Source organism: Piliocolobus tephrosceles, chromosome 8 (assembly GCF_002776525.5).
Source record: "Piliocolobus tephrosceles isolate RC106 chromosome 8, ASM277652v3, whole genome shotgun sequence".
NCBI classification, from domain to species: domain Eukaryota; kingdom Metazoa; phylum Chordata; class Mammalia; order Primates; family Cercopithecidae; genus Piliocolobus; species Piliocolobus tephrosceles.
This window is the reverse complement of record NC_045441.1, coordinates 98,681,796-98,709,673: the sequence shown is the minus strand read 5'-3', so window position 1 is coordinate 98,709,673 and position 27,878 is coordinate 98,681,796. Positions and strand designations below refer to the sequence as shown.

General features: G+C 39.1%; 1 protein-coding gene across 1 annotated transcript; it reads left to right on the top strand.

Annotated features, from left to right (window-relative positions):
* Nucleotides 1-600: 600 nt before the first annotated feature.
* SYPL1 (synaptophysin like 1) lies at nt 601-23,602 on the top strand. The gene is made up of 6 exons (XM_023183071.1): nt 601-763; nt 1,035-1,106; nt 14,204-14,328; nt 15,616-15,823; nt 20,958-21,146; nt 22,171-23,602. Exons 1-6 carry the CDS (start codon nt 713-715, stop codon nt 22,303-22,305), a joined length of 780 nt encoding a protein of 259 aa, XP_023038839.1. The 5' UTR covers nt 601-712; the 3' UTR covers nt 22,306-23,602.
* The last annotated feature ends 4,276 nt before the right edge of the window (nt 23,603-27,878 follow it).

The following is a 27,878-nucleotide window of genomic DNA, read 5'->3' as shown; positions in this document are numbered from 1 at the left end:
AGCTGTCCAGAAACTTTCCAGGTACTGAGGAAGCCAGCAAGGAGATCACACTACCTTGGGGCTCCCGTAACAGGGTGCCAAGAGGAAAGTATTACCTAAGCCGAATCTTAAAGGAGTTAGCTTCTTGAAGAAAGAGACCAACAATGCCTCAAAAAGAGTACTCTCGACTGACAGTGTAGAAGAGGTGAAAGTGTAGGTCACCGAGGGCCTGTCCGGCCACGCCTTGTCTTTTAGGTATAACCTTTATTCATTTTTCAACCATGGCTGCGATGCTAACTTTGAAAATAAACCCAATTTCCGTAGGAATCTTTGGTGATTCACACTTCCGAGGCACCCCACAGCATGGTCGCCAGAAGTCTGTCGTTTTGCAATTTTAATCAAAGGCCCCTAACACATGCCTTGAAACGCGACTTCATCTGTGCCAATACATTGTAAATTCATATAAAAGTTGAGATCTGTGAAGGGGAGGAGGCCGGCTTCCGTGTAGTGAGCTCAGCTGTGGTGAGCTCGGGGTCAAGTGAGGGTTTCTCTGAGGGCAGCACCCCCCAGCTGCGCAGGCGCGGACGTGGGCGCCCCCGGTCCAGTGCGCTCCGCAGTCGGTCGGGTCCGGAAGCGCGGCGGGGGCCGGAGGAGCGCACGCGTGCACGCGTGCGCAGGGGGAGACCGAGCGCCAGGGGCTGAACTGCAGGGAAGGGGGCGCGGCGCACGCAGCATGGCGCCCAACATCTACTTGGTTCGCCAGCGGATCAGTCGCCTTGGCCAGGTGCGGCCTCAGGCGGAGCCTCCCGGTCCCCGCCCCGGCCCGCCCCTCGCCTCCCCAGCCGCCCCTCTCCGTCTCCGTCCCAGAGTCTCAGCCAGCTGCTCAACCGCCGCTGCTCCCCCCCTCCGCCCCGCCCCACGGCCGCCCGGGCCCGCCTCCGAGCCCGGCCAGCGTGCCCGCCCCGCCTGCCCTTCCTCGCCGCCGGGCTGCTCGGGTCTCGTCGGTCCCCTCCTTCTCCGCCCCGTCCTCCTGACTCTCTCCCTCCTTCCCTTAGAGGATGTCCGGCTTCCAGATCAATCTCAACCCTCTCAAGGAGCCACTTGGCTTCATCAAGGTCCTCGAGTGGGTGAGTGCAGCCCGCGCCTGCCAGGCCCGCAGCCGCTCTGCGCGGCGCCCTAAGCAGGGAGACGGGGGCCTGCGAGCCGGGACCCTGCCCTGCCGCGCGGGCTTTGAGGCCGCCGCCCCGGGACTGGGAGTGGACGGTAGGGAGGGCAGGGAGGCCGCGGCCTGGGCCCGCGCTGGGCGGAGACGCCGCGGCGGGCGTCGAATCACGAGCTCCTCGGCCGCCTGGCTCCCCTGGGAGCACCCTCCCACTCCGGAGCTCCCCTCTGGGTGCCCCCGTCGAGTGGGAGTTCAAATTTCCCCTTGGCTCCACGGCTTCCCGCAGAGGAAGGGAAAACTTCCTGCTGCGGTCTAACCGAAACCCGGCGGCTGGTGTCGCGCTCTGCGGAGAGGCTCAGCGGGTACGTCCCAGCCAGTGCCCACTCGAGGTCCCGCTCCCTAGGAAGCCAGTTTTGTCTTGTAGACGTGATTTGGCGAGCATTCCGTTCTTAATTTGTTTTTAAGATGGGCTCCGAGTTAAAAATAGTCAAAAGTAAACTGTGGGCCAGGGGAACGAAGGAACGGCCTTTTAACAAAACGCATGGAGTCAGATCAGTTCACTTAATAACACGTTAGGAATGGACATCGAGTGTGTTTTGGGTATTTCCAAGCAACATCCTGCTTGGAAAGCCAGCTTTTAGTCCTTTCTTGAGAACACTCACAATCATTAACATCAAAGAACACTTATTAATTCGACCTTGGCAATGATCAGTCACTTGGAGGAGTTGGTGAATATACCTGGCACTGCGGGCTTCCTTCAAACTTCGTGGCCCACTACGTATTTCTGCAGGCAAATTGTGTTTATAGACAGCAGCATTTACATCCATAGCTTTTTCGCCCTTTTCTTTAGTGATAGAGTGGTGAAGAAGAATAAGAACTTTCAATTTCCTGTTCTAAATAACCTACCGAGGATGTTTTTAAAAGCAACTGAAACTCGGTTTCTCTGATGGGTACCTAATGTGATTTTCTACTTAGACCATTGTAACCGCCCAAGGGGTTAGACGGTTTCACCATTCACTGAACATTTTGTGTGTTTTCTGAAAACTGAAGTAGTGCTGACTTCACACAAATGACTACTTTAAAGACGCATAAATAAATAAACCTGATTTTTTTAAACCTAAGTCCAGATTTAAGCGTAAAGAAAACCATGATTAAAGCATTTAAAAATTGCAAGAGGAAAATCGCATTAACGAGGCTAATCAAATATAAACGTTAAGAAAGTCTTACATCTAGATTTAGTCTCATTGAGGATTATAGTTAAATTTATAACTAATAATTTAGATTTTCACTTAAATGAAGAGGCAGCTGTTTATGTCTGTGCTTATATTGTCAAGTTTTTAAACAACTGTAGATTTAGTTTTTTCCTTAATATTTCAAGCACTAGTGATAAGTTCATTCGTGTTCTGATGTATTTTGAAAAATTACCCTTTTTTTTTTTTTGAGGCGGAGTCTTGCTCTGTAGCCCGGACTGGAGTGCAGTGGCCGGATCTCAGCTCACTGCAAGCTCCGCCTCCCGGGTTCACGCCATTCTCCTGCCTCAGCCTCCCGAGTAGCTGAGACTACAGGCGCCCGCCACCTCGCCCAGCTAGTTTTTGTATTTTTAGTAGAGACGGGGTTTCACCGTGTTAGCCAGGATGGTCTCGATCTCCTGACCTCGTGATCCGCCCGTCTCAGCCTCCCAAAGTGCTGGGATTACAGGCTTGAGCCACCGTGCCCGGCCGAAAAATTACCCTTTTTAAGCATCTTACGGAAATACTACTTTCAGTTTGAACAGCTTGTTATTACACAGGAGAGCCTTTTATGAAAAGACTACACATTGTTAATGGTGTGGTAAATATTTATTCAATGAATATTTGACTATTTTATACCAGATCTGTACTAAACACTAGCATACCAACATGAATAAAACATGGTCTTTTTCTCATGATCTATTAAGGATGAAGGACATAAAAAATATGAAAATGCCATATAATAAACTGTAATAAAGGTGTATGCAAAGAATAGTAGAGGAAATGAGGGAGAGAGCATTTGCTTGGAGGAACTAGGGAGGACTTCATAGCTGAACGAACACTTGAAGGATGGGTACTGGTTCACTTGGGGAGTGACTTTCTAGGCAGAAGGAATCTTACATTCAGTGGTAGGAAATGTTGAAGCAGCATAACCCTGTATGAGAACTTAAAAGTAATTGGGGGTTAGTTGGAATATATACTGGGTTGGAGGATATAGTTTGAGATTATTCTGAAAACACTTCAAAGAGGTTCGCTGCTTCTAGGGTTAATCTTTGGGAATCTGGGCCCTTAGGAAAATGCATATGTGCAGGGTACAGAATATTGGAGTGTTTATTCCACTCAAGCCCAGAATCCCTGCCATAGGGGATGGGAACTTACTTAAAGGCTTTAAACAAGTCAATAACATGACTAATTTTAGGCCCTCATAATTCCTTAATGAACAGATTTCTCTTCCTCCAATTCTGACCTTTCCAAACCACCCCTCTACACTGCTGACAAAATGAAAATTTCTAAAAGGATGGATTGGAAAGGTCAGAATTGGAGGAAGGGAAATCTGTTGATTGAGGAATTATGAGGGCCTAAAATTAGTTTCAGTACAACTGAAGGGATTTACAAAAGGAGGTTACAAATTAGAATATGTATGGAAGGTAACGAAGAGGGAGGACCCTAAGATGACTGCTGTCTTTCTGACTTGGTTGCCATTAGCATCATTATTCAAGGTATGTCATTAGGAGGAGGAGGAGCAGATTTTTGTGGAAGGTCAGAGGTTTCGGATGTATTGAGTTTGTGGTCTTTTTAGATCTTTTGGAGGTATCCTATAGGATACAGTTGTATATATGGGTCTAGAATTTAAAATATGAGTTTGGGCTGCAGATACAGCAGATATCTGCCTGCAAAGGAGAGAAGGAATGGTTAGGAAAATTGAGGGAAATAATGCCTTGGCATCACTATTAGAATTTCAAGAAAAGAGTACCCCAAGACATTAGGTGCAATAGAATGGTTAAGTAAAATAAGGACTAAAATGCATCCCTTGGTTTTACTAATCATACTGTTGGTGGCTTTAGCAAGAGCAGTTTCAGTAAAATCAAAAAGCCAGATTTTAGTAGGCTGAATGAAAGTGTGGTAAGAAAGTGAAGACAGCATAAACCGCTGTTTGACTGTGAAGATGGGAGAAATTTAATGTTTACAAACAAAAGCCACTAGTTCAGCTTACAGCTCAGTTGCTTAAATGCATTCTCTGGAGACAACCATTGTATTTGGTATGCAACAAAAGTCTTTATTTGCATTTCCCATTTTATCATACTGAGAAGAGAACTCAAGGGTCAAGGTTTAATAAAATTTTTACTGCTTCATCAGACATTCTTAAGTAAAACTGGTGGGTTTTTTTGTTCGTTTTTGTTTTTTGTTGTTTTTTTTAAACTACAAGTGTGTGGCAATGAAATAGAGTTTGGTATTTTTCTTGATTCTTACTAAGCCGGGCAGTTTTCCCCACCAGTATGTCTGCTTCATCGGTACAAATGTCAACACAGTCTAAAAGGCAAATAATGTCTTAGTATCGTTCGGAAAATGTTTTACCTCCATGAACGCCTGAAAGACTCTTGGGAGCTTTCAGGGGTCCACAGACCACACATTGAGAATTGATGAGGTAAACATCACTGGGGACCAGAAACAGAACAGAAAATATGGCAGGGAGAAAGACTATTCCCAAATTTGGTAATTATTAATAAATCTGGAGAAAACTCAACTGACTGTCTGGATTTATGACTTAAATAAAGCTGAGTACTTAAAAGTGTAGAAATAAAGAGATACATATAGCCACTCAAGACCTGGACCAATCTTCTTGCAGGCTTAAGGTCTGGATTTGTGATAACTTACATGTTCACTTATGTTGGTGGTTTGGGGGTCCCATCATAAGGTGTGGTGTTTGTGGACTAGGGGACTCAGAAGGCCAAGCAGAAATGACCATGACCATAAAGCCGCTAGACAGGGATAGAAGCAGGAGGGGACAATCAAGTTGAGCCTATATCAAATATCCTAAAACACATGAAGAAAACTAGTTTTTACTTAAAAACTCAAATTATGTCAGTGGCAACAAATGCTGTCAGTTTTCCACAAAGTGACAGGCTTATTTCAAGACAGCCAGCCAGATCAACAGTCAGGATATTGATTCACTCCAGAAGACATGAAAATAGTAGAGCAATTAGAAAATGATTTTTATTTTTCTGTATTTATTTATTTTGAGACAGAGTCTCTCTCTTGTCCAGGCTGGAGTGCAGTGGTGTGGTCTCGGCTCAATGCAACCTCGCCTTCCAGGTTCCAGAGATTCTTCTACCTTAGTCTCCCGAGTAGCTGGGATTATAGGCACTCGCCACTACACCCAGCTAAGTTTTGTATTTTTAGTAGAGACGGGGTTTCACCATGCTGGCTAGCCTGGACTCTTAGCTCCTGACCTCAAGTGATCCACCCGCCTCAGCCTCCCCAGGTGTTGGGATTACAGGCGTGAGCCACAGCACCTGGCTGATAAATGGTTTTTAAATAAATATATTTAGGTTCCTCGGAGATTTCAGGTGACATAAAGATGTTTTCAACGTACAATGATTAGGATTTAGCAAAAAACTAGCTGTTTATTTCAGCAGGAGCTCTAGAGTTTACTTCTCATCATCCAATTTTTTTTTTTTTTTTTGGAAGTGGAGTCTTGCTCTGTCACCCAGGCTGGAGTGCAGTGGCATGATCTCGGCTCACTGCAGCCTCCATCTCCCAGGTTCAAGTGATTCTCCTGCCTCAGCCTCCCGAGTAGCTGGCACTACAGGCATGCACCACCTCGCCCGGCGAATTTTTGTGTTTTTAGTAGAGACGGGGTTTTACCTGGTTTCACTAGGATGGTCTCAAACTCCTGACCTCAGGTAGTCCATCTGCCCTAGCCTCCCAAAGTGCTGGGATTACAGGCATGAGCCACTGCACCCAGCCTTAATCCAAATTTCTAAGGGTTATTGAAGTATCTTGGCAGGCTATTTAGAATTTTCTACTATTGTACATTAGAAGCAAACGGAGATACAGTGAAACTGAAGCACTTTGTAACTGACTTTATTGCCCAGTGGGAATAAACTGAAATATCACCATCGAAAACAATACATGTTTTAAAATGAATAACTTTAGCAAACATTTCAGACTTTGACTCATAAAAATCAATACCTTGGCTCTAGGCATCTAATCTTTTGATTGTAAAGGCAAACGTGCTATAATAGTTCATTTTAAGTACTGAATGATCATTTGACTTATTAAAACCAGCATACATTTGTTTTGCATGTAAACACTCATACATGATATACTTTTATATCTATTTTTGAAGGTTTAAGTTATTGCTTTGATAAACTAAACCTTGGACAGAAAGAAATTTAAGTAGATGATTTCAGATTAATGGCGAAATTAAATAGCAGTGAGGATCCTGCAGCTAGAAACGTGTAAACAACACTCATAAACCAGGTGAATACTAGTATTCTCCAATAGAATCCTCAGAATGAGCATGGTCTAGCAATAGAAGTTAGGTCTCCAAACTCTTTTAAAATTTTAATTATTTATTTTTTGAGACAGGGTCTCACTCTGTCACCCAGGCTGGAGTGCAGAAGCACGATCACGACTAATTGCAGCCTTGACTTCCCCAGGCTCAAGCTTTTCTCTCACTTCAGCCTCCCGGGTAGCTGGGACTACAGCTACACACCACCACACCCAGCTACTTTTATAATTTTTTATAGAGACAGAGTACCACCATGTCACCCAGGCCAGTCTCGAACTCGTGGGCTCAAGTAAGCATTTTTGCTTAGATGAGCCACTGCACCCAGCCTCCAGAGTCTCTTTTTGTTTTGCTTTGAGACGTAGTCTTGCTCTGTCACCCAGGCTAGAGTGCAGTGGCGTGATCTTGGTTCGCTTCAACCTCCACCTCCCAGGTTCAAGCAATTCTCCTGCTTCAGCCTCCCAAGTAGCTGGGATTACAGGTGCCCACCACCACACCCAGCTAATTTTTTTTTTATTTTTAGTAGAGACGGGGTTTTACCATGTTGGCCAGGTTGGTCTCGGAACACCTGACCTCAGGTGATCCACCCGGCTTGGCCTCCCAAAGTGCTGGGATTACAGGAGTGAGCCACCATGCCCAGCCTCCAGAGTCTTTTTTATCATAAACGCCTATTAGTACAAAATTTTATGGACAGAGCCACAATATGCATCTACAACTTAAGATGCATGTTTTACTATGTCAGTTAGTATCTTAAGGTATATTACTCAGTGCAAATTTTGTTTATATTTTTAAATCCTTGTTTCAGATACTATTCTGATTATTTTTTGTTTTGCCACCTTCTTGTGATCTGATTAAGTAGTCTGTTTTTACCTTGTAATATGGCTGATGAATGTAATCATAGAGTATATGTAGAGTATGAATGCTTCCATTTTCTCTTTTATACATGAGTGTGTGTGTTACCAATCTATAGTTTCTTTGAAGACATTTTAAAGCCACAGGACAATTTTGTGAAGGTTAGTTTGGTTAAAACTAGACAATTTATTCCATAAATCCAGGCCCACTCACATTGTAATGCATGAACACTAAAAGTGAACGAATAGGTCAGGTTATCACTGTCTGTCCTTCCGTGTGTGAGATTCCCCTTATCTTCAGGCTACCCAGCATGCCGTACTGACATGTGACCTTCTGATGTGCTGCCTAGCATGGGTTTCAGTGGTACATTAATTGCAATAAAGCTTCAATTCCTTATTTAAGTCTGAAAATAGATCTAAATAGAAGTTTATATATTTTCTTCTGGTGCACCAGTTAATTGACTACTCCAGTCTACTTTGGAGACTAGTGCTCCAGAAAACCAGGCTGTAATTTTCACCCTGAGGTTACAATTCTCTGAATAAGATCTGCCATGGTGGTCATCTAGTATGGGTCTGGTGGGCAGAGAGGTAAGTGGGACTGTTTCTCTGGATACTTGGGGCTGTATGTTAACATGTAACTTTTCTGACCTAAACAGAAGCTCGCTGTCACCCTGCCCCTGGATTCTTACTAGTTACTCTGCAGATAGAATTCCATGTCAGTAGTTTCAGTCATTCTTCATGGGGTAGGAGTGTATGGGAAAATGAGTTTCAAAAGTGGCCAGAAAATATAAATCAGAACACCAGTACTCCTTCATTTTAGACTAGGGTTAGAAATTGAAATGGTCATAGGAACCACCCTCTAAAGTAAATGAGTGAAGCAAGATGTTTGGAAGAAAAACAATAGTATGTCATTGATTACTTACTGGCAACTAACACACATCCTGAGGGCTGTTAAGACAATGGAGAAGCAGATAACCTAGAAAGCACATGCTCTGCCATAAGTGACATCTGTCACTCAGTTCTCTCTGATTGTTGCTTTATGAGAATGTGGGTCTGATGTTGCCATTCTTCAGCTTTCCCATACATACTTGGGAAAAGCAGGAAATCCAAATTTTTATATGTAATATTAAAATTAATTAAATTAATAATTTAATTATTAAATTATTAATTAATTTATTAAATTAAAATAGCGATATTAAAACAATGACAGCAAATTCACATTTTTTTTGTAATACTGCAAAGGCCACACAAATATATTTGTAGGCTAGGTTTTACCAACAGGCTGCCAGTATATAACTTCCAGTTTAGATCAAAATAGCAGTAGAATATAGGGAGAAGTGAGATAGTTGGATATTTTGCCCTCATAATTTTGTACTTTGTTTAATATAAAATATGTGCTTTTGTCCCTTCTTTCTATAAGATAAAGACCAGAATTGCTGTCATGATATTTATCTATCCTTATAACAAAAAGCTTTAAAATGATAATTACGTAAGATTCAAAATATGGTTTTACTTATAAGTTATTGGAAATTATTTTTTCCTTAAGCAATTATTTAGTGAGCATTTGCTATGTGTCAGGTTTTCTGCTAGTCATTGAAAATTCTAAACAAAACCAGGTGCAAAGACATGACAGTCTGGCAAAGGAGCAGTAGAAGTAATAGTCTTGAAAGCAACAAGCTGTAGTGCTGTATGCTATTTATTTGCTACTTGTTATATTAGGAAATTCATTTTTCTATTTAATTTTTTAATTTAATTTAATTTTATTTTTAAGACAGGGTCTCACTGTGTTGCCCAATCTGGTATTGAACTTCTGGGCTCAAACGATCGTCCTGCCATGGCCTCCCAAAGTGCTGGAATTACAGGCATAAGCCACTGCACCCAGCCCCATTTTATTTTTTATAAAGCAAGTTACACAAGAAAAATGCCTATAGTAGCGTTCATATATAATAGAGTTAATGTCTGTGATAGCTCAAGAGAAGAATCATGAGTTCTACCACAAGGAATGAGCTAATTAGGGATGGGGCATTCCCAGAAGAAGCAGCATATACATTTAAGACGTAAATACAGGGTATGTTTCAGGAACAGTAAGCAGTATAATGTGACAGAATCATACAGTACCTGGCAGTGAATACACTACAGATAAATCTATCTATAAAGTTGAGCATCGATCAGCCATGCTTTTTATCCCAAATTAAGAAGTTTGAGCATTTTTTGTTTAATTTAGGTTGAAAAACAATTGAGGAAATTCCTTTAAATGGGAAGGACATGATCAGATTTATATTTCAGATCAATGTGACATCATTCTAAACTAGCTCTGTCCAGTACAAAAAAATACAATGGGAATCAAAAATGCAAACCACATAGTAATTTTCAGTGTTCTATTAATCACACTAAAATAAGAGGAAACAGCTGAAATTAATCTTAACAATATATTTTACTTAATCCAATCTATCCAAATTATTGTTTGAGCAAGTCATCAATATAAAAATTAATAAAATATTTTACATCTTATTCATACTAAATCTTCAAAATCTAGTGTGTATTTTGCAGTTGGAGTACATATCAATTTAGATTAGTGACATGTAAAGTGTTCAAGACCCACAAGTAGCATCACTGGGTACTGCAACTGTACTGCCCACATTATAGAAGATGAGTATCAATTGGAATGAAATTGGAAATGAGAAGAAGTGTCTGCTGGGTTATGCCCAGTGAAAAATGGTGACGGCCTGAACAAAAATAGTGGCAGGTGTAATGTAGTCAGGTAAACAGAGCTTTTTAAAAAATGGTTTTATACTCTAGGTAGTCATATGCAACATGGTTTTTGTTTTGGTTTTTACTCAGCATTGGATTTCTGTGATTCATCTATGTTGATGTAGGCAGTTGTAATTCTTATATCTTTTTTGCCATATGACTTCCCCTTGTAAGAATATACTATGGTGTTTTATCCATTTTCCCGTTGCTTTTCCCCTCCCCGTTTTTTATGAACATTCTTACACATCTCTTAGTACACGTGAGCAAGGGTTTCTCGTAGATCCATATACTAGTAAATCCTTTGTGACATTATGTTTATTATAAATATGTTCACCTAATTGGTAGCTTGTTTTACATTCAACAGCTGACTTGATTACAATTTTTTTTCTGTAGTTGAATTTAACAATCTTTTATGGTTCTTTTAAAGACTTTTTACTTTTGTGTACAGCTCATCTGGACCATGTACTGAACAACTCTCCCTTGTATTAGTTATCTATTGCTGTATAACAAATTACGCTCAACTTAGCAGTTTAAAACAAAGGTCTGTTGACCTTTATTAGGTGAGATAATAAATCTCACCCATTCTTCTGTGGGTCAGGAATTTGGGAGCAGCTTAGCTATGGTTTGGGCATAGGGTCTCCCATAAGGTTGCAGTCTAGCTGTTAGCTGGGGTTGCTGTTATCTCAAGGCCTCCAGCTCATTCTCATGACTGTTGGCAAACCTCAGAGGATCCCCTTCCAAGCTCGGTCATGTGGTTACTGGCAGTCCTCAATTCCACACCATGTGAGTCTCTAAAAGTTGCCTGAGTATCCTCCCAACATGGCCACTGGCTTCCCCCAAAGAATGGGAAAGTTCAGGAGTGAAAAAGGAAGACAGAAGCAGTCTTTGGCTGGGTGCGGTGGCTCAAGCCTGTAATCCCAGCACTTTGGGAGGCCAAGGCCGGTGGATCACCAGAGGTCAGGAGTTCGAGACTGGCCTCACCAACATGGTGAAACCCCGTCTCTACTGAAAATACAAAAATTAACCGGACATGGTGGTGGGCACCTGTTATTACCCCTGCTACTCGGGAGGCTGAGGAAGGAGAATTGCTTGAACCTGGGAGGTGGAGGTTGCAGTGAGCCGAGATTGCACCATTGCACTCCAGCCTGGGTGACAAAGCGAGACTATGTCTCAAAAAAAAAAAAAGTTGCAATGTTTTTATAACTGAGTCTCAGAAAAGACATCCCATTTCTTCACAGTACCATATTCTATTCTGTAGAAGCAAGTCACTATATTTAGTTCACACTCAAGGGAAGGGAAATGAAGCTCCACCTCTTGATGGGAGTTTTATGAAAGAGTTGGTGGGCATTATCTTTAAAACCACCACATTCCTTTCCTCTGTGATCTACAAATCAACTCTGTTAGATACAATTTGTCTTATACACACTAGTCTATTCCTGGCCTCTTTATTCTGCTCCATTGGTTCAATTTGTATATCTCATTTCTTTTCTTTTTTTTTTTTCTAATTTAAATGTGGGTATATGCTCAGGACTCATTTTCTGGCCTTTTCACTCTGTGTATTCATGCATATTCTGAGAGAGTATCGATTCTTCTATCTTTACCTTTTTTTTAACATAAAACATTATTTATTACAAATAATGAAAAATGACTTCATGACACATTTTCAAGGAAAGTTATTTTTACACATTTTGAAATCCTGTGAAAACCAGGGATCACCTCTTAACAGTTAAGACCTCAAACTATGTGCTGGACATGACCTCAGACTCTTCCTATCTGTAACCAGATTCTTTTCATGTATCTCTTCTTTGTGGGGGCAGGGAGGGGAAACAAACCCTTGACAATTATTATAATGTGGATTATGGCCTATAAGATTTAAGGCCCTGGAATAATCCATGGGAGGCATTATAATCAAGTGTTCAACAGTGAAGGTTTGATATCAAATCTGCATTGAATTTTATCTACTACCACTTGCTAAGTGTGTATGACCTTGAACAAAACCAAGTCCCTGACCTCTTTAAGTTTCTATTCTAGGGAAAGACAGACAAATTAAGTACTGTGTCAAGCAGTGGTAATTAGAACAGAGGAGAAATAGAGCAGAAATAGAGTAGAGGGAATAGGTTGTGTAGTAGTGCTGTTATTTGATACAGTGTAGTGAGGGGAAGGTCTCTCGGAGAAGGTCATACTGGAACAGGAAGCTGTGGAAGTGAGGGAGTGAACCATGTATTCCAGGCAGAGGAAATAGCCAGTGCAAAGGTCCTGAAGGAGTTTATCCCATGTCACTAACGGTGTTGCATGGAAAGCAGTTTGTGTATACAGATTAGGTAAAGGAAAAAGTCGCAACATGAGGTCAGAAATATAAGGGAAGAAAGGATCTTGCAGGCCTTTATATGAACTTTGATTTTTATTCATAGAGAGCTCAAAAGCCATTGGAGGGTTTTGAGCAAAGGATAACATTTTCTGCCTTACATTTTTAAAAGATTGTCTTGGCTGTTATGTTGATAACAGACTGAAGCTGGGGCAAGGGCAGAAGCAGAGAGACCATTTAGTGCAAAATTCAGGCAAGAGGTGATGGTAGTTCAGATCAGGAGGCAGTACAAGTGGTCAGACTGCAAATGTATTTTGAAAATAGAGCCATCACCACTTGCTGAAAGATTGAGCTCTTGGACTTTAACAGCACATCTGGAGTTTTTTGCTTACTTGTGGTGTTTTGTAGAAAATTCACAAGTACAAAAATAAAAAGGAATTTTTTTTATCTTCTAGAGGTGACCTTGAAATTTTGATGCATAACCTTTCTAGTTTTTGTTGTTTAAATTTACTTTATATGTAATGAACACTTTCTATGTTGTTAATCTCCAACAGCTATATAATGTTTCATTGCATGAATGAATGAGTGGATGAATTATAGTTTGATTCCCTGTCAACATTTAGGTTGCTTCCGGGTTTTTTGTGTTTTAGATAGTATTTGAGAGAACATCATTCATTTTTTTAAGCATATGCATGATTAGGAAAATAAGTTTCCAACAACTTTTTGAGACCTGGAAATACCCACAAGGGAGGCTTAATAGGCTCATGAAATAGTGTTTCTTCTTTGTTTACAGCCTCTTGGCTTTACAAATTACTGGTAACTTGGGTTCCAAATAAAAATACCTCCAATTCACCCATTTTGATTTTGATACTAATAAATGAGTCTCCCTCTATATTTCATACTAATACTTAGTGGATACACTAAAGTATGAACAAATGAATTGTCATATGGGCCGGTACATTAATTTCTATATTATACTCAGGGGAAAATAAAATCACATTTGTCGAGGTTTGCAAATGAATGTTTTAATGTCTTTCACCATTTTAGTTTGTGTTTAAGGATTTCTAGAATGTAGCCAGGCATGGTGGCACACTCCTTAGTCCCAGCTCCTTGGGAGGATCACTTGAGAGTTCAGGGCTGCAGTAAGCTGTGATTGTGCCACTACACTTGAGTCTATACAATGGAGTGAGACTCATCTCTAAAAAAGCGTAGTGGGGAGCTGGGCACAGTGACTCACACCTGTAATCCCAGCATTTTGGGAGGCCAAGATGGGAGGATTGCTTGAGTTCAGGAGTTCAAGACCAACCTGGGCAACACAGCGAGGTCTCATCTCTAATAAAATTCAAAAAAAGATTAGCCGGGTGTGGTGGTGCACACCTGTGATGCAGCTGCTTGGGGGGCGAGGTGGGAGGACGGCTTGAGCCTAGGAGGCCAAGGCTGCAGTGAGCTCTGATCATGCCGGTGTACTCCAGCCTGGGCAACAGAAACCCTGTCTCAAAAAAAGAAGAATTTCTAGAATGTTAGTGAGCCAATTTTTAATAATCAGTGTGCTTACAGTTTTAGTGACCCTTGTTTGGGGTGTAGTAATGCTTATCTTGTTTTTTCTTTTGTCTTTTTTCATCTTACTTTGTATAGATTGCTTCTATCTTTGCTTTTGCCACCTGTGGAGGTTTTAAGGGCCAAACAGAAATTCAAGTGAGTTGTCCTCCCACAATTACTGAGAATAAAACTATTACAGCTACTTTTGGTTATCCATTCAGGTGAGTTATATTTATTTTAATGGTTTCACTACTCTTTTTACTTTCACAGTGAGTCATTAAGGTTTCCAGCAATTTATTGATTGTGGAGGGTAGAAAATTTAGATTGCATGCTCATTTGTAAGTGATCATTACCTCCCAAACTGTGGTACACAAACCCATGCCTGTCTAAAAACATCTCCTGGTCTATAACAAAATAAGACAGAAAGTGAGAGTAAGTGTTTAGAAACTTTTATAACAATGTGATGTTGCCTTGATAATTTTATTCTAACAGAGGATTGGAAATGTAAAAATAAAGCAAACTAGAGATTGTTCTATCACCTTTGTATAAGAAGCCCTAATGTAGAAGGAAACATAACTTAGAAAAATCCAGATTCTCAATGTTTTTTGCAATTACTGAATATTTATGTCTTTATATAGGTTTAAGACATAGATGTATATAAAGAGATTCCATATTTCATTCATTAGCATAAAGTCATACTTTCTTACTCTTAAAGTAAGTGACTTTACTTACAGAAGAATATTTCATCTGTGAAGTCTTGTTTGACATCAGTATCCATTGAAAAGTTTACTGAATATGTCCTATGTTTAAGCCAGGGTGAGAATCTTCTTTCACTTACTAACTTTACTTACTGGACCCTAGACTCAATTTTTTGGTCCAGTAATTGGAAGTATTATCTTGTAAGGCTGTTTTGATGATTAAATAAAATCTCCATATTAAAGATAAGTCAGATAATAAGTGGTTAGTAATCATCAAAACCTCTCTATCTTGTATCCTTTCTCCTAGACACTTCTCACGTAAGGAACTGTTACAGCATCTTTAGTGACAAGTCTTTTACAATTTATGGTTGGGAAAAATGAAAGGCAATATTTATTGTTAGCAACTATTGATCCAGGGTTAAAAATGTAAATCATTGTTGTAATTGGCTCTGTTGGGGCTAGTCACACATACTGTGCCACACAAAATGAAATATGATGTCTCAAAGTATAAACCGTTTGTTATAATCCCTCCTACCTAATTTTTTACTGCAGGAAGATAGTATCTGGGTATGAAAGTATATAATTCAGTCTATATTCAGTGTATCATAAACCAATACCAGGTATAACTTATACACATTTATTATGAAAATTTCAGTTTACTTAAATATAATATTTGAATTTTAGTTTTTTCCCCAAAGGAATGTTTTTAATATATTTGGGGAGTATTTTTTGAAGTATCATTCATTGTTTTACATAAATGTTTCTGTCTCTGCCGGGAAAGTCCAATAATTCATACGTTTATTTTAATAGGTTGAATGAAGCATCATTTCAGCCACCTCCAGGTGTAAACATATGTGATGTAAATTGGAAAAGTTACGTTCTCATAGGCGATTACTCTTCTTCTGCACAATTCTATGTTACCTTTGCAGTGTTTGTGTTCTTGTACTGCATTGCTGCCCTTCTGCTTTATGTTGGCTACACGAGTCTGTATCTGGATAGTCGTAAACTTCCTATGATTGTAAGTAATCACTTTATTTTTTTAATACAAAAATAATTTGTATAAGCTAAATATAGATTTTCTTATACTGGAAATAAAAATTCTTGGTGTAAGCCAGTTCAGCATATTTTGGCCCGTGTTTGCCACAAGGTTGAGCTCTCTCCCATTAAGTTTAACTCGATTATTTTAGCCTATTTATACTATAAAGAAAGTTTGTTTCTTTTTTAACTCATTTTAACTTGGAAAAAACTCACATATATAATAAAGCACATCAGGTTACAAATAGCAAAAAAATTAAGTCAAAATTAATTCTTTTAATTTGAAGAATTACTTATCACAGCATAGCCTCATAACTCTTTCTGCTTCTTACTTTTTTTCTTTCTCTAAAGGCTCACTTTATACTTCTACAAAACTTATTGAGCTTAATTATCTATATCTTGGGTTCCCAAACTATGTCCCAGAGGTCACTGTCTTATTTTTTATTTTTACTTCTTTATTTATGTATTTACTTTTTGAGACAAGGCCTCGCTCTGTCGCCCAGGCTGGAGTGCAGTAGCACCATCTTGGCTTGCTGCAGCCTCAACCTCCTGGGCTTAAATGATCCTCCTGAGTAGCTGGGACTACAGGCACAAGCCACCATACTCAGTTACTTTTTGTGTATTTTTGTAAAGACAGAGTTTTACCATGTTGCCCAGGCTGGTCTCAAACTCCTGGGCTCAAGTGATCTGCCTGCCTTGCCTCTCAAAGTGCTGGGGGTTATAGGTGTGGCCACCGAGCCTGGCCTTGTTTATTTTAAATAAAGTTTTTTTTGGAACTCAGCCATACAAAATCATTTACACATTGCCTATGGCTGCTTCAGTGGTAAAGTTGAGTAATTGTAACAGAGATAAAAAAATATATTGCTATTTGGCCCTTTTCAAAAGAAGTTTGTTGATTCCTGGTCTATGTCCCTAAACTCCTTAATTTAAAATCAGACCCAGATAATTCTTATACTCAGCCTTAGTGGCAGTCACGAACTAATTTTGAATCTTTGAGGTATCAACAAAGGACTTAGATTTGAAGTCCTGATACTTTTGGCTTCAGAGCCTACTGAGCTAGAAATATTCTCTGAGATTTAGTTAGTAGGATCTGCCCTGGATTATTGGTGGCAAATCCAGAGATAAATCATGGTTTTAAGCTACACCTCCACTATAAAAGAGTAACTACAGGCCGGGCGCGGTGGCTCAAGCCTGTAATCCCAGCACTTTGGGTGGCCGAGACGGGTGGATCACGAGGTCAGGAGATCGAGACCATCCTGGCTAACACCGTGAAACCCCATCTCTACTAAAAAACTAGCCGGGCGAGGTGGCGGGCGCCTGTAGTTCCAGCTACTCAGGAGGCTGAGGCAGGAGAATGGTGTGAACCCGGGAGGCGGCTCTTGCAGTGAGCAGAGATCCGGCCACTGCACTCCATCCTGGGCGACAGAGCGAGACTCCATCTCAAAGAAAAAAAAAAAAAGAGTAACTACAAAGTCAGTTATTAGTGACTTAAAGGGAGAACAGAGGTGTTTTTTATGTGTGATACTGGTCATTCATATGTATGAGAAAACATGTCTGCTAATTATTGTGAAGTTACTTTAAAGGGAAGGCTATTTAATTTACTTATTTATTTTTAATTTTTGCTGCTGGATCATAAGAATGGAAATGGTAAGTAAGTAATACAACAGTCTTATTCAGATTTATTCTGTTTCTTATGTCATAGGAGACATAAGAAAACTAGAGGTTTGCATAAAATACTTCTCGGTTATTAAAAAGATAAGATGTCAACTGTTTTAATTTGCAGCGCTTATCCAAGATACATGTTAGGAATCTATGTTTTCTGCAGACTTTTCAAATCTTATTGAAAAGGGAAGTAGAATGATCTTATAGATAATTATATTTCGTTAAAATTCTTTGTAACTAGAAGCTATTTCTCGCCATTTTGTCACTATCCCAACAAATCTTTTTACTAAATCTATCAGTGTGCCCTTTATTTCTCATATTTTATCTAGTAAACTTTTAAAAATACTACACTTCTTAAAGCAGCATTCAGACCTGTTTTTGTAGGTGGTTTTTCTGTCTGATAAAACTATAAAACTGACGTAGTTGCATCATTCAGAAAAGTAAAAAGTAATTTTCCACCTCAGAATGACCAATTAGTGGTCATATAAAGAAATAATCCAGAATTGGTTCCTTAAGTAGGTTTTTATTGTTATATAATGGGTGCTTCTTGTCTATAAAAGTCTAGCTTCTAAATTTAATTTTCAGTTCTATTTTTAATTGAACCATAAAAATATTTTAAAGTTTTCTTTGAGAGACTAGGTGCAGTGGGTCATGCCTGTAATCCCAGCACTTTGGGAGGCTGAGGTGGATGGATCACTCCAGGAGGTCAGGAGTTTGAGACCAGCCTGGCCAACATGTTGAAACCCCATCTCTGCTAAAAATACAAAAATTAGCTAGACATGGTAGTGGGTGCCTATAATCCCAGCTACTCTGGAGGCTGAGGCAGGAGAATCACTTGAACCCAGGAGGTAGAGGTTATAATGAGCCAAGATCACACCACTGCACTCTAGCCTAGGTGACAGAGCAAGACTCCATCTCAGGGGAAAAAAAAAGTGGGCGGGGGGGAGTTGAGATACCCAAAATTTAAGACATAGCCAAATGTGACATTAATTTTTAGGTACTTTTAATGAGGACAAGCCCTTTTAGCAATATTCCCAATTCTGTGCTAAGGTGTTTCTAGGAGTATTTCAATTATGAAAATTTAAATCACTTCAATTCTCTTTTGAAGTAAATATAGCACTTTTTTTGTTAAGTAGCAGGAGTTTAAGGTTTCAAGGCAATGTGGAAAATTGAGAATACCAAAAAATGAATCCAAACAAAAATAGGGTATCCCAAATTCTAAAAATCTGTGAATCATATTACGAATTGTTGGGAGGAGTAGAGCTGCCCTAGGCAGCTGCAGGTTGTGCATTGCAGAGCTCCAGGTGGCACCATTCACTTAGAGTGCAGTGTGACTAGAGTCCTGAGTAGAGCAAATACCATCTGAAGGGACCAGAACTCCCCCCACGTTCCTTCAACCTAGGTTACTTTGTGCATCATTTTCAGAAAAGTTCCTGCTTTTGAAATAGAAGAATGTCATGCCCCAAGCCATCCAAGTGGATTTAAGAGCATAACCAGAGAAAAAAAAAAAAAAAGTATTTGGAAGGAAGAAAATACCTGAAAATTAGGAGGATTTGATATATATTGATCAAAGTTGTGAACTTTTCCGTAAAGAGAAATTATTTAACATGCGATATAACCTCATGTTACTCATCAGTTTTCCAAAAGACACTATTTCTAGCAAGTGTTTAGAAAATGTCTACCTGCAGCAGAATGTATAGCAGATGTACAGCAATAAAAAGGGGAGTACTTCCACAGTGCAGAAAATATAAGCTATCTTTCTAGGCTTTTCTCTTTGATCTAGGTTTTTTAAAAGGACAAGTAGCAGCAGAGAGCTCAGATGCAAAGTGCATGTACTTTCGTGTTTGTGTAATTAGTAATTATTTTTGGTTCTCTAATCTTAAGTATTCATTCAGTGTTGTCTTGACCAAGTGGGCAAGCTATATAGCATAGCTTCTATATCTCATAAGAGGTCACTGGTATTTATCCTAAATATTAGGTTGGTACAAAAATAATTGTGGTTTTTATCATTAAATAGCAAAAACCACAATAACTTTTGCACCAACCTAATAAATGACTAAAAGGTGGCTGGCAAAATAATTAAAAACTAATTGGGTTTATTTAAAAAACAAAATGCTTCTGTGATAAGCTCCAAAACCCATTCTGAGGTTAGAAAGATTTTTGCTGCAGATGTGTAAGAGCTCCTGTCCTTGAGTATATGTATATGTTTAGCATATATAGCATCCAAAAGATAAAAATTTTATATTATTCTTACCCTGGTCATTAATTTGAAGGAAAATCAAACAAGATTGGACTTATGATCTAAAATACTAAAACCACCCATTAGAACCATTTATTCTAAAATATTAAAACCATCCCATTCTTTGTAATAAATAGCAAAGGATTCAGTACAGAGTTAATAGTGATAAGGTGTCTTGGGAGATTTTTGTTGCCTTTTTCTTAATTAATGAGCATTCTTAAAATTTGTGGTTAGGAAATTTAAGAGATACCATTCTGGTGTGTGCTTTTCACTATTTTATTATCCATCTCGTGGAGAATTCGGTTTAAAGTTAGAGTTTTGCAGAAGAAGGATAAGGGAGTTGAGAGTATATGCAAGGGATGATAACGAAGGCCTTTAGAGTAGAAATTGATTAAAAGAAGTGAGGATGGCCGGGCGCAGTGGCTCATGCCTATAATCCCAGCACTTTGGGAGGCCGAGGTGGGTGAATCACCTGAGGTCAGGAGTTCGAGACCAGTCTGACTAACATGGTGAAACCCCATCTCTACTAAAAATACAAAAAAAATTAGCTGGGTGTAGTGTCGGGTGCCTGTAATCCCAGCTACTTGGGAGATTGAGGCAGGAGAATCACTTGAACCCGGGAAGCAGAGGTTGCTGTGAGCCGAGATCATGCCATTGCACTCCAACCTGGGCAACAGAGCGAGACTCTGTCTCAAAAAAAAAAAAAAAAAAAAAAGAAGCGAGTACATTAGTGAAGTGGTGAGACAGTAAGAAAGCAGTAGGATCAGATTGCAGGTCTTGGTGGGATCAAAGGAGTTTTAGGATTGGGGTGCCAGAGACAGTGAGCTGGAAAGAGGTGTTGTCGGAAAATGGGATGATCAAAACAGAGTATGGAAGGATACAGTTATTGGTGATGACAAGATCCAAGGTATGATCCTGGGAGTAAGTGGCTGAGGTGAGGTTATGATGAAGGGTGTATAAAACTGGTTTCTAGTGTGAAAATCTTAGACTTCTGAGGAGATGACTGAGTCTTATTGACTGTTGTAACTTAGGCACTGTGCTTGTAACACTAACAGCAATGTTTACTATGCTCACTGACTTTTTAAATGAAGTATATCATGAAGGCCATTTCTCAGTACCATAAGGTTGAATGTAATCTCAGTTTCTTCATCATGGATTTGAAATTTAGTATTAAAATTAATTGTTCATTATTAACTCTTACTGATTTTTGCTTTAGGACTTTGTTGTTACACTTGTTGCCACTTTTTTGTGGTTGGTGAGCACTTCTGCCTGGGCTAAAGCTCTGACAGATATTAAAATAGCTACCGGTCACAATATTGTTGAGGAACTTTCGCCTTGTAAGAAGAAAGAAATACTGTGTTACTTTGGCTCTGTGACCAGTATGGGATCCCTAAATGTATCTGTGGTATGTATGCATTATTTATAATTTATTTCATATACTTGTTTAAAGTACTAGTAATTCAAGAAAGCAATAGCTTTCAGTAAATCTCTGAATGGTTTTTATTTTTACTCAGCCATCTGAATTCTAGTTACAATATAGTGGTTAGTGAAGAAAAGTTTGTTTAAAAAAAAAGTATTGCCTGTAACCAAGATCATGATTTTATTCATCTCTGAGACTTTCTTTCATCTAGTCAGATTTATATCTGGGAAGATTAATTTCTTTTTTTTTTTTTTTATTTGAGATGGAGTTTCGCTGTGTCGCTCAGGCTGGAATGCAGTGGCATGATCTCGGCACACTGCAACCTCCATCTCCTGGGTTCGAGTGATTCTCCTGCCTCAGCCTCCCAAGTAGCTGGGATTACAGGCATGTGCCACCACTCCCAGCTAATTCTTTTGTATCTTCAATAGAGACAGGGTTTCACCATGTTGGTCAGGCTGGTCTCAAACTCCTGACCTCAAGTAATCTGCCTGCTTCAGCCTCTCAAAGTGCTGGGGTTTCTGGCATGAGCCACCACACCCAGCCAGGAAGATTAATTTCTTTGAGGTTGACTAATTGGGATGGGAAGTAAAGTTGTGTGACTCCTCTTTTTTTGTAGCTACAACTGTTGGATTGGAGTAGAAGAGATGGTAGGAGGGGGTGGTAAGAGGTAAATGGGAAAAGGTACACGAGCAGTTGATAATCATTCTAAATAGGAGGAAAGTGAAAGCATTCGGAAGAATAGCTAAATCTCTTAGCCATGATTTTATATGTTACAGATTTAGAGATTTAGCCTTATTTCATTGGGAATAAGTCATTTATATAACCACATTTTGTACATTGAAATATGGTCTTCCTTCTTTATTTCACATTGTGTTTAGTATTAAACTTTAAGTGAAATAATGGCGTACTGCCTAAAAATATTGAAAGAAAAAGTGAGATTTTTTTTAAGTAGGGCATGAATTTTTATAAGTAGGTATTTGATTTTCATATTTATTTTTCTCTTTTGTAGATCTTTGGCTTTCTGAATATGATACTTTGGGGAGGAAATGCTTGGTTTGTGTACAAGGAGACCAGCCTACACAGTCCATCAAATACGTCTGCCCCTCATAGCCAAGGAGGTATTCCACCTCCTACTGGAATATAATTAAAGGGAAAAATACACTGTATGAAGTATATGTTGATACTATGACATGTTGCCAACATCTTGAGAAGCATTATTTGTTTCTAATAAAAGTAATGGCTTTGTCAATATATTGGTGGGTTTAAAATTTTGCTGCTTTTTTACATAAAGCCTGTGCCTTTCCTAGAAAGTTAAGATGTAAATGTGTTCTCACATGTAAATTTGAAACTTCAGGGGCCTATTATGAAATGATACACATTTTGAAATGAACCATAATTTTTTTCACTAAGCTATTTGCCTTCCAAAGTGTTTACACCTTAAGCCTTAACATGTATCTTCATTCAGAAAGCAGTTATATTGTCATACCATAGTAGGAAGAAAAATCTTTATTTGGAATATACACTACTGTAAGTTTGTACAGATCATATACCTAAGACCCGTCTTTGCTTAAAAAGCTTTGATTACATAAATACGTAGGAAAAACATATTGAGTTCAAAATTTATATCTAACATTGTTTATGTTATGATGATTTTAATTGCAAAGACTAGGTGTATATTTTTTTCTGTTTTTCTAAATGACCCGTGGTACTTAGTAGGTGTACTAAAATTGTGTTGGGAGCAGGGATTTGGAAATTTCTGATAGATGTGTAGTTAATATAGTAATTCTGTTTCATGAGATATAATCTATTATGCTAGTGGTTTAATAGGCTTGCTATATAAGTAGAAAGAACATGGCTCAACTAGGTATCTTTATATGTATGGGCATTACTCTTAGTAATATTTGTTTCCTGTCCTTTATTGCTCATGCTATTTAAGTGCAGGCTGAGACCCAGCCTCTTTGTAATTAAAATAATCCACTGTTTTTTGCAGACCCTATTCACAGGGTTAAAAAAATTAAGATTGCTTTCCATGTTTGAAATTTACCATTGAGAGTCAATGAAGTTGCTATTTGGAGTTTAGCATTGATATTGTGAAAATAAATGCAATTTGGATTTCATGTTTCTTAATATTCATTCTTGTTTCACAAATGAATGATTAAGGAATTATGCATCATAAAGGAACTTAGTGAGGTATATGATGAGTATATTGTCTTTGCACACACACATATAGGTATATTCTGAATACAAGCTTATTCACATTTTGCTTCCTAATCTTTTTGTTGTACAGGGATTCAGGTTTCTTATTCTTACAACATGATTGTTTGTATGTGAAGCACATCTTGCTGTTGCCTTATTTTTGATGCTTTTATTCATGATAAGAATTGTCAGTATAAGAATGTATATCTTTTTTGCAACCAATTTAATAAAGGAGTTGAAAGAAAGAGTGCACTGATTGTTAATATTACAAAGAAACCTTCATCTTAAAGGCACTGAGCAGTACAAAACAGAACTGATTTTCAACGCAGGAAACAGAATCACAGTTTTATTGTTTGGCAAGGAATAAAACAGACAGAAGTGCTTTGGAGACTCTGGTTTTACCCTTTTTTCTTCTGACCTCATTTAGAAAATACTTATTTGTAACTCTCAGATTAAGTTTTCCTGATACACCTTTTCTCATTAATTGTCTAATTAACTAGCAAAGATTCCTGGTTAAGAGTGTATGCTCTGCAACCAAACTGCCTGGATTTGAATCTTGTCTACACACCACTTACTAGCTATTTAACTGTAGGCAAATTGCCCTCTGTGTGCCTCAGTTTGCTTATGTGGACATGGGAAATAAAATAAGTTCCCTCCTGTTTACTAGGAATATGTTTCAAGACCCCCTGGGATGGCTGAAACCAAGTGTAGTACCAAGCCCTATACGAACTGTTTTTTTTCCTATCCATACATACACCTATAATAAAGTTAGGCACAGTAAGAGATTAACAAGGACTAATAATAAAGTGGCAGAATTAAAACCATACTGTAGTAAAAGTTACGTGAATATGGTCTTTCTCAAAATATCTTATTGTAGTGTTCTACGGGGAACTGAAACTAAGAATAGTTAAACCAGTTTCCTGATCTCAGTGTGTTCATGATTTAAAAGTGACTTAATAAATGTAAAGCCCTTAGAACAGTGTTCCGCATTTAGTAGGCACTCTATAAATAAAGTTACCTACAATTACTAACTTTTGATAGCCTCTAATATAGAGATTCTTAAACTAGGAATTCATGAGGCTGGAGCCGTTAAGGTGGTGGTTTTGGACAAAGGGAGGATTGACCTCAGGCTTTCAAGCTTCTCCCTTTATAGTCCTTAAAGAGTTCTGAATCTTAGTGTGTTTTATTTTTCTGTTGGTTGACATTCATAAGGTTAATGAGATCAAAATTTAAAACTTAAGAGTATTGAGATTAGAGTAGATTCTTAAAGGAGTTCTATTGCCTTTTCACTTCTGCTTTTGAATCAACATTACAAGGTTAACCCATTTATAGGATAATTTCCAGGAGAGAAGCAATAAAAGCTTTACTTACTAGGTGTTAGGTTATAGAGAATTATTTATAAAAAGACGAGCATTCCTAATGTTTTTGTGAACAGAGGTCACGTCAATAGATGTTTAACCTACTGTAAATGTTAAAGGCAATATTGCTTATGTTTCACATTTAAAATTTTTTCATATAGTACTTGAGATTAATGGGTAAGCATACAAAATAATATTTAACAAATGCTTTATTTGCATCAGATGTTTGTTTGTTGAGACAGGATCTTACTCTTGTCACCCAAGCTAGAATCACCCAAGCTAGAATGCAGTGGTGCCATCTCAGCTCCCTGTTAACCTCCACCCGCCAGGCTTCAGTGATCCTCCCACCTTGGCCTCAGTATCTGAGACTACAGGCACGTGTCACCATGCTTGGTAATTGAAAACATTTTTGTAAAGACACGTTCTCACTATTACCCAGGCTGGTCTCAAACTCATGGGCACAAGCAATCCTCCTGCCTTGGCCTCCCATAGTGCTGGGATTACAGGTGTGAGCCACCATACCCAGCCTTGCATCAGATTTTTTTTTTTTTTTTTTTTTTTTTGAGATGGAGTTTCACTCTTGTTGCCCTGGCTGGAGTGCAATTGTGCGATCTTGGCTCACTGCAACCCCCGCCTCCCGGGTTCAAGTGATTCTCTGCCTCAACCTCCCAAGTAGCTGGGATTACAGGTGCTCGCCACCTTGCCCAGCTAATTTTTGTATTTTTAGTAGAGATGGGGTTTCACCATGTTAACCAGGCTGGTCTCAAACTCCTGACCTCAGACAATCCACCCACCTCGACCTCCCAAAGTGCTGGGATTACAGGCATAAGCCATCATACCTGGCTTTGCATCAGATTTTTTTTAAAGGAAAGAAAATATTACAGACAAATCCTTTTCCTTACTGAGGTACAGTTACATTTTTCCTATCTTTCACTATTAAAAATAGCACACAAATACTCTTCTGCAGTGTGTGAGGGGTTCTCTAAGACCTATCACTATAAGTGGGAACTGGAATGTGAGATGTTCATGTTTTCCATTGTAACCTAGGTATTTCAAAATTGTTCAGCAAAATGCTTATAAAAAGTCTCCCACCAGCAATAAGATTTCCTCTTGCTCCATATTGCCAATAACCTGATGTTTTTGGACTATTGCCAATCTGATAAGTTTGAAATTGTGTCTTTGATGCTTTCAAATTTATGTTACTCTGATTGCTATTTAGGTTGGTGGTCCTTTCCTGTATTTATTGACCATTTGGTTTCCACTACCCTGTACTGCCTATTCATATCCTTTGCAAATTTTTCTGTTGTGGTGCCTTTTCCTGTTGAATTGACATGCTCTTTATGTATTATTGATATTAACCTCTTGACATTTATAGAGGTTGCAAATGTCTTCTCTCTGTGCCTGGCTTGGATTTTCACTTTGTGATTTTTGTCATATAAAAGTTCTTTATGGCCGGGGGCGGTGGCTCACGCCTGTAATCCCAGCACTTTGGGAGGCCAAGGCAGGCGGACCACGAGGTCAACAGATTGAGACCATCCTGGCCAACATGGCGAAACCCCATCTCTACTAAAAATACAAAAATTAGCTGAGCATGGTGGTGCATGCCTGTAGTCCCAGCTACTCAGGAGGCTGAGGCAGGAGAATCGCTTGAACCCAGGAGGCAGAGTTTGCAGTGAGCCTAGATCGTGCCACTGCACTCCAGCCTGGCAACAGAGTGAGACTCTGTCTCAAAAAAAAAAAAAAAAACCAAAAACAAAACTTTAATATTAATGTAACTATCTTCTTCACTGTTGGTGCATGTTTATGGGTTAAGAAATCCTCAATGTCATAAGGATATTAACCTTTTTTCTTCTGAATATGGTTTTTCACTTTTTAGTTGTTAAGCAGTTTGGGAATATATTTTTTGTACTTTCATGGTGTCTGCCTCAATTTTTATAATTTTCAATATCCCTACCCAATTTTCATAGTACCACCTTTATTTAAAAGTTTATCTTGCCATGCACAGTGGCTCTCATCTGTAATCCCAGCACTTTGGGAGGCTGGGATTACAGGTGGATCACTTGAGGTCAGGGGTTTGATACTAGCCTAACCAACATGGGAAAGCCTGTCTCTACTAAAAATACAAAAATTAGCCAGGTGTGGTGGTAGGCACCTGTAATCCTGGCTACTCAGAAGACTAAGGCAAAAGAATCGCTTGAACCTGGGAGGTGGAGGTTGCAGTGAGCTGAGATCGCACCACTGTACTCCAACTTGGGTGACAGAGCTCAAAAAAAAAAGTTTATTCACCTCTGTCATATCAGATTTCCATATTATTTGTAGTTCTTTCTGTATGCTCTTCACCCCTACCATATCTAGCCCCATCACCCTTGATTAAATAAAGCTTTACAGTAAGAATTACTCTCTGATAGGATGAGCACCAGAGCACCATCATTATTCAGGTTATTTACAATTGTCTTGGCTATCTTGAAGCCCTATACTCTCCTATGAATTTTTGGATCAGCTTGTGAAGTTCCTAAAAACCTTCATAGGATTTCATTTGAAAAGAACTGCATTGAATTTGTAAGATCAATTTGAGGAGAATGGTCATATTTATACCAAGGCTTTGTATTTATGAACATGGTATATCTATCTATCCATTTATATCTTTTATGCCCTTCAATAAAGTTTTATAATTTTCAGCATAAAGATTTAAGATTCACATCTGTCTTGTAGCTTTTGCTGCTCTTATACAAAGTAACATATATTCTTCTCCCAAGCCCATATAATAAGTTGGAGTGATATTTTCCCTTATTCGATACTCTGAAATAATTGGAATTTTTCATTCCTTCAATATTTCATAGAAGTCACCAGTAATACTATTGGGGCCTAGAATTCTCTTTGTGGGATGATTATTTTTAAATTACTGATTCAGTCAAGTACCATGACTCATACCTCTAATCCCAGCATTTTGGGATGTTGAGGCAAGAGGATCATTTGAGGTTAGGGATTCAAGACCAGTCTGGGTAACAAAGCAAGACTCTGTCTCTACAAAAAAAAATTTTTTAAATTAGCCAGGCATGGTGGCACACAACTCTAGTCCTAGCTACTCAGGAGACTGAGGTGGGAGGATCAGTTGAGCACAAAAGGTCAAAACTGCAGTGAGCTGTGATCACGGCACTGCATC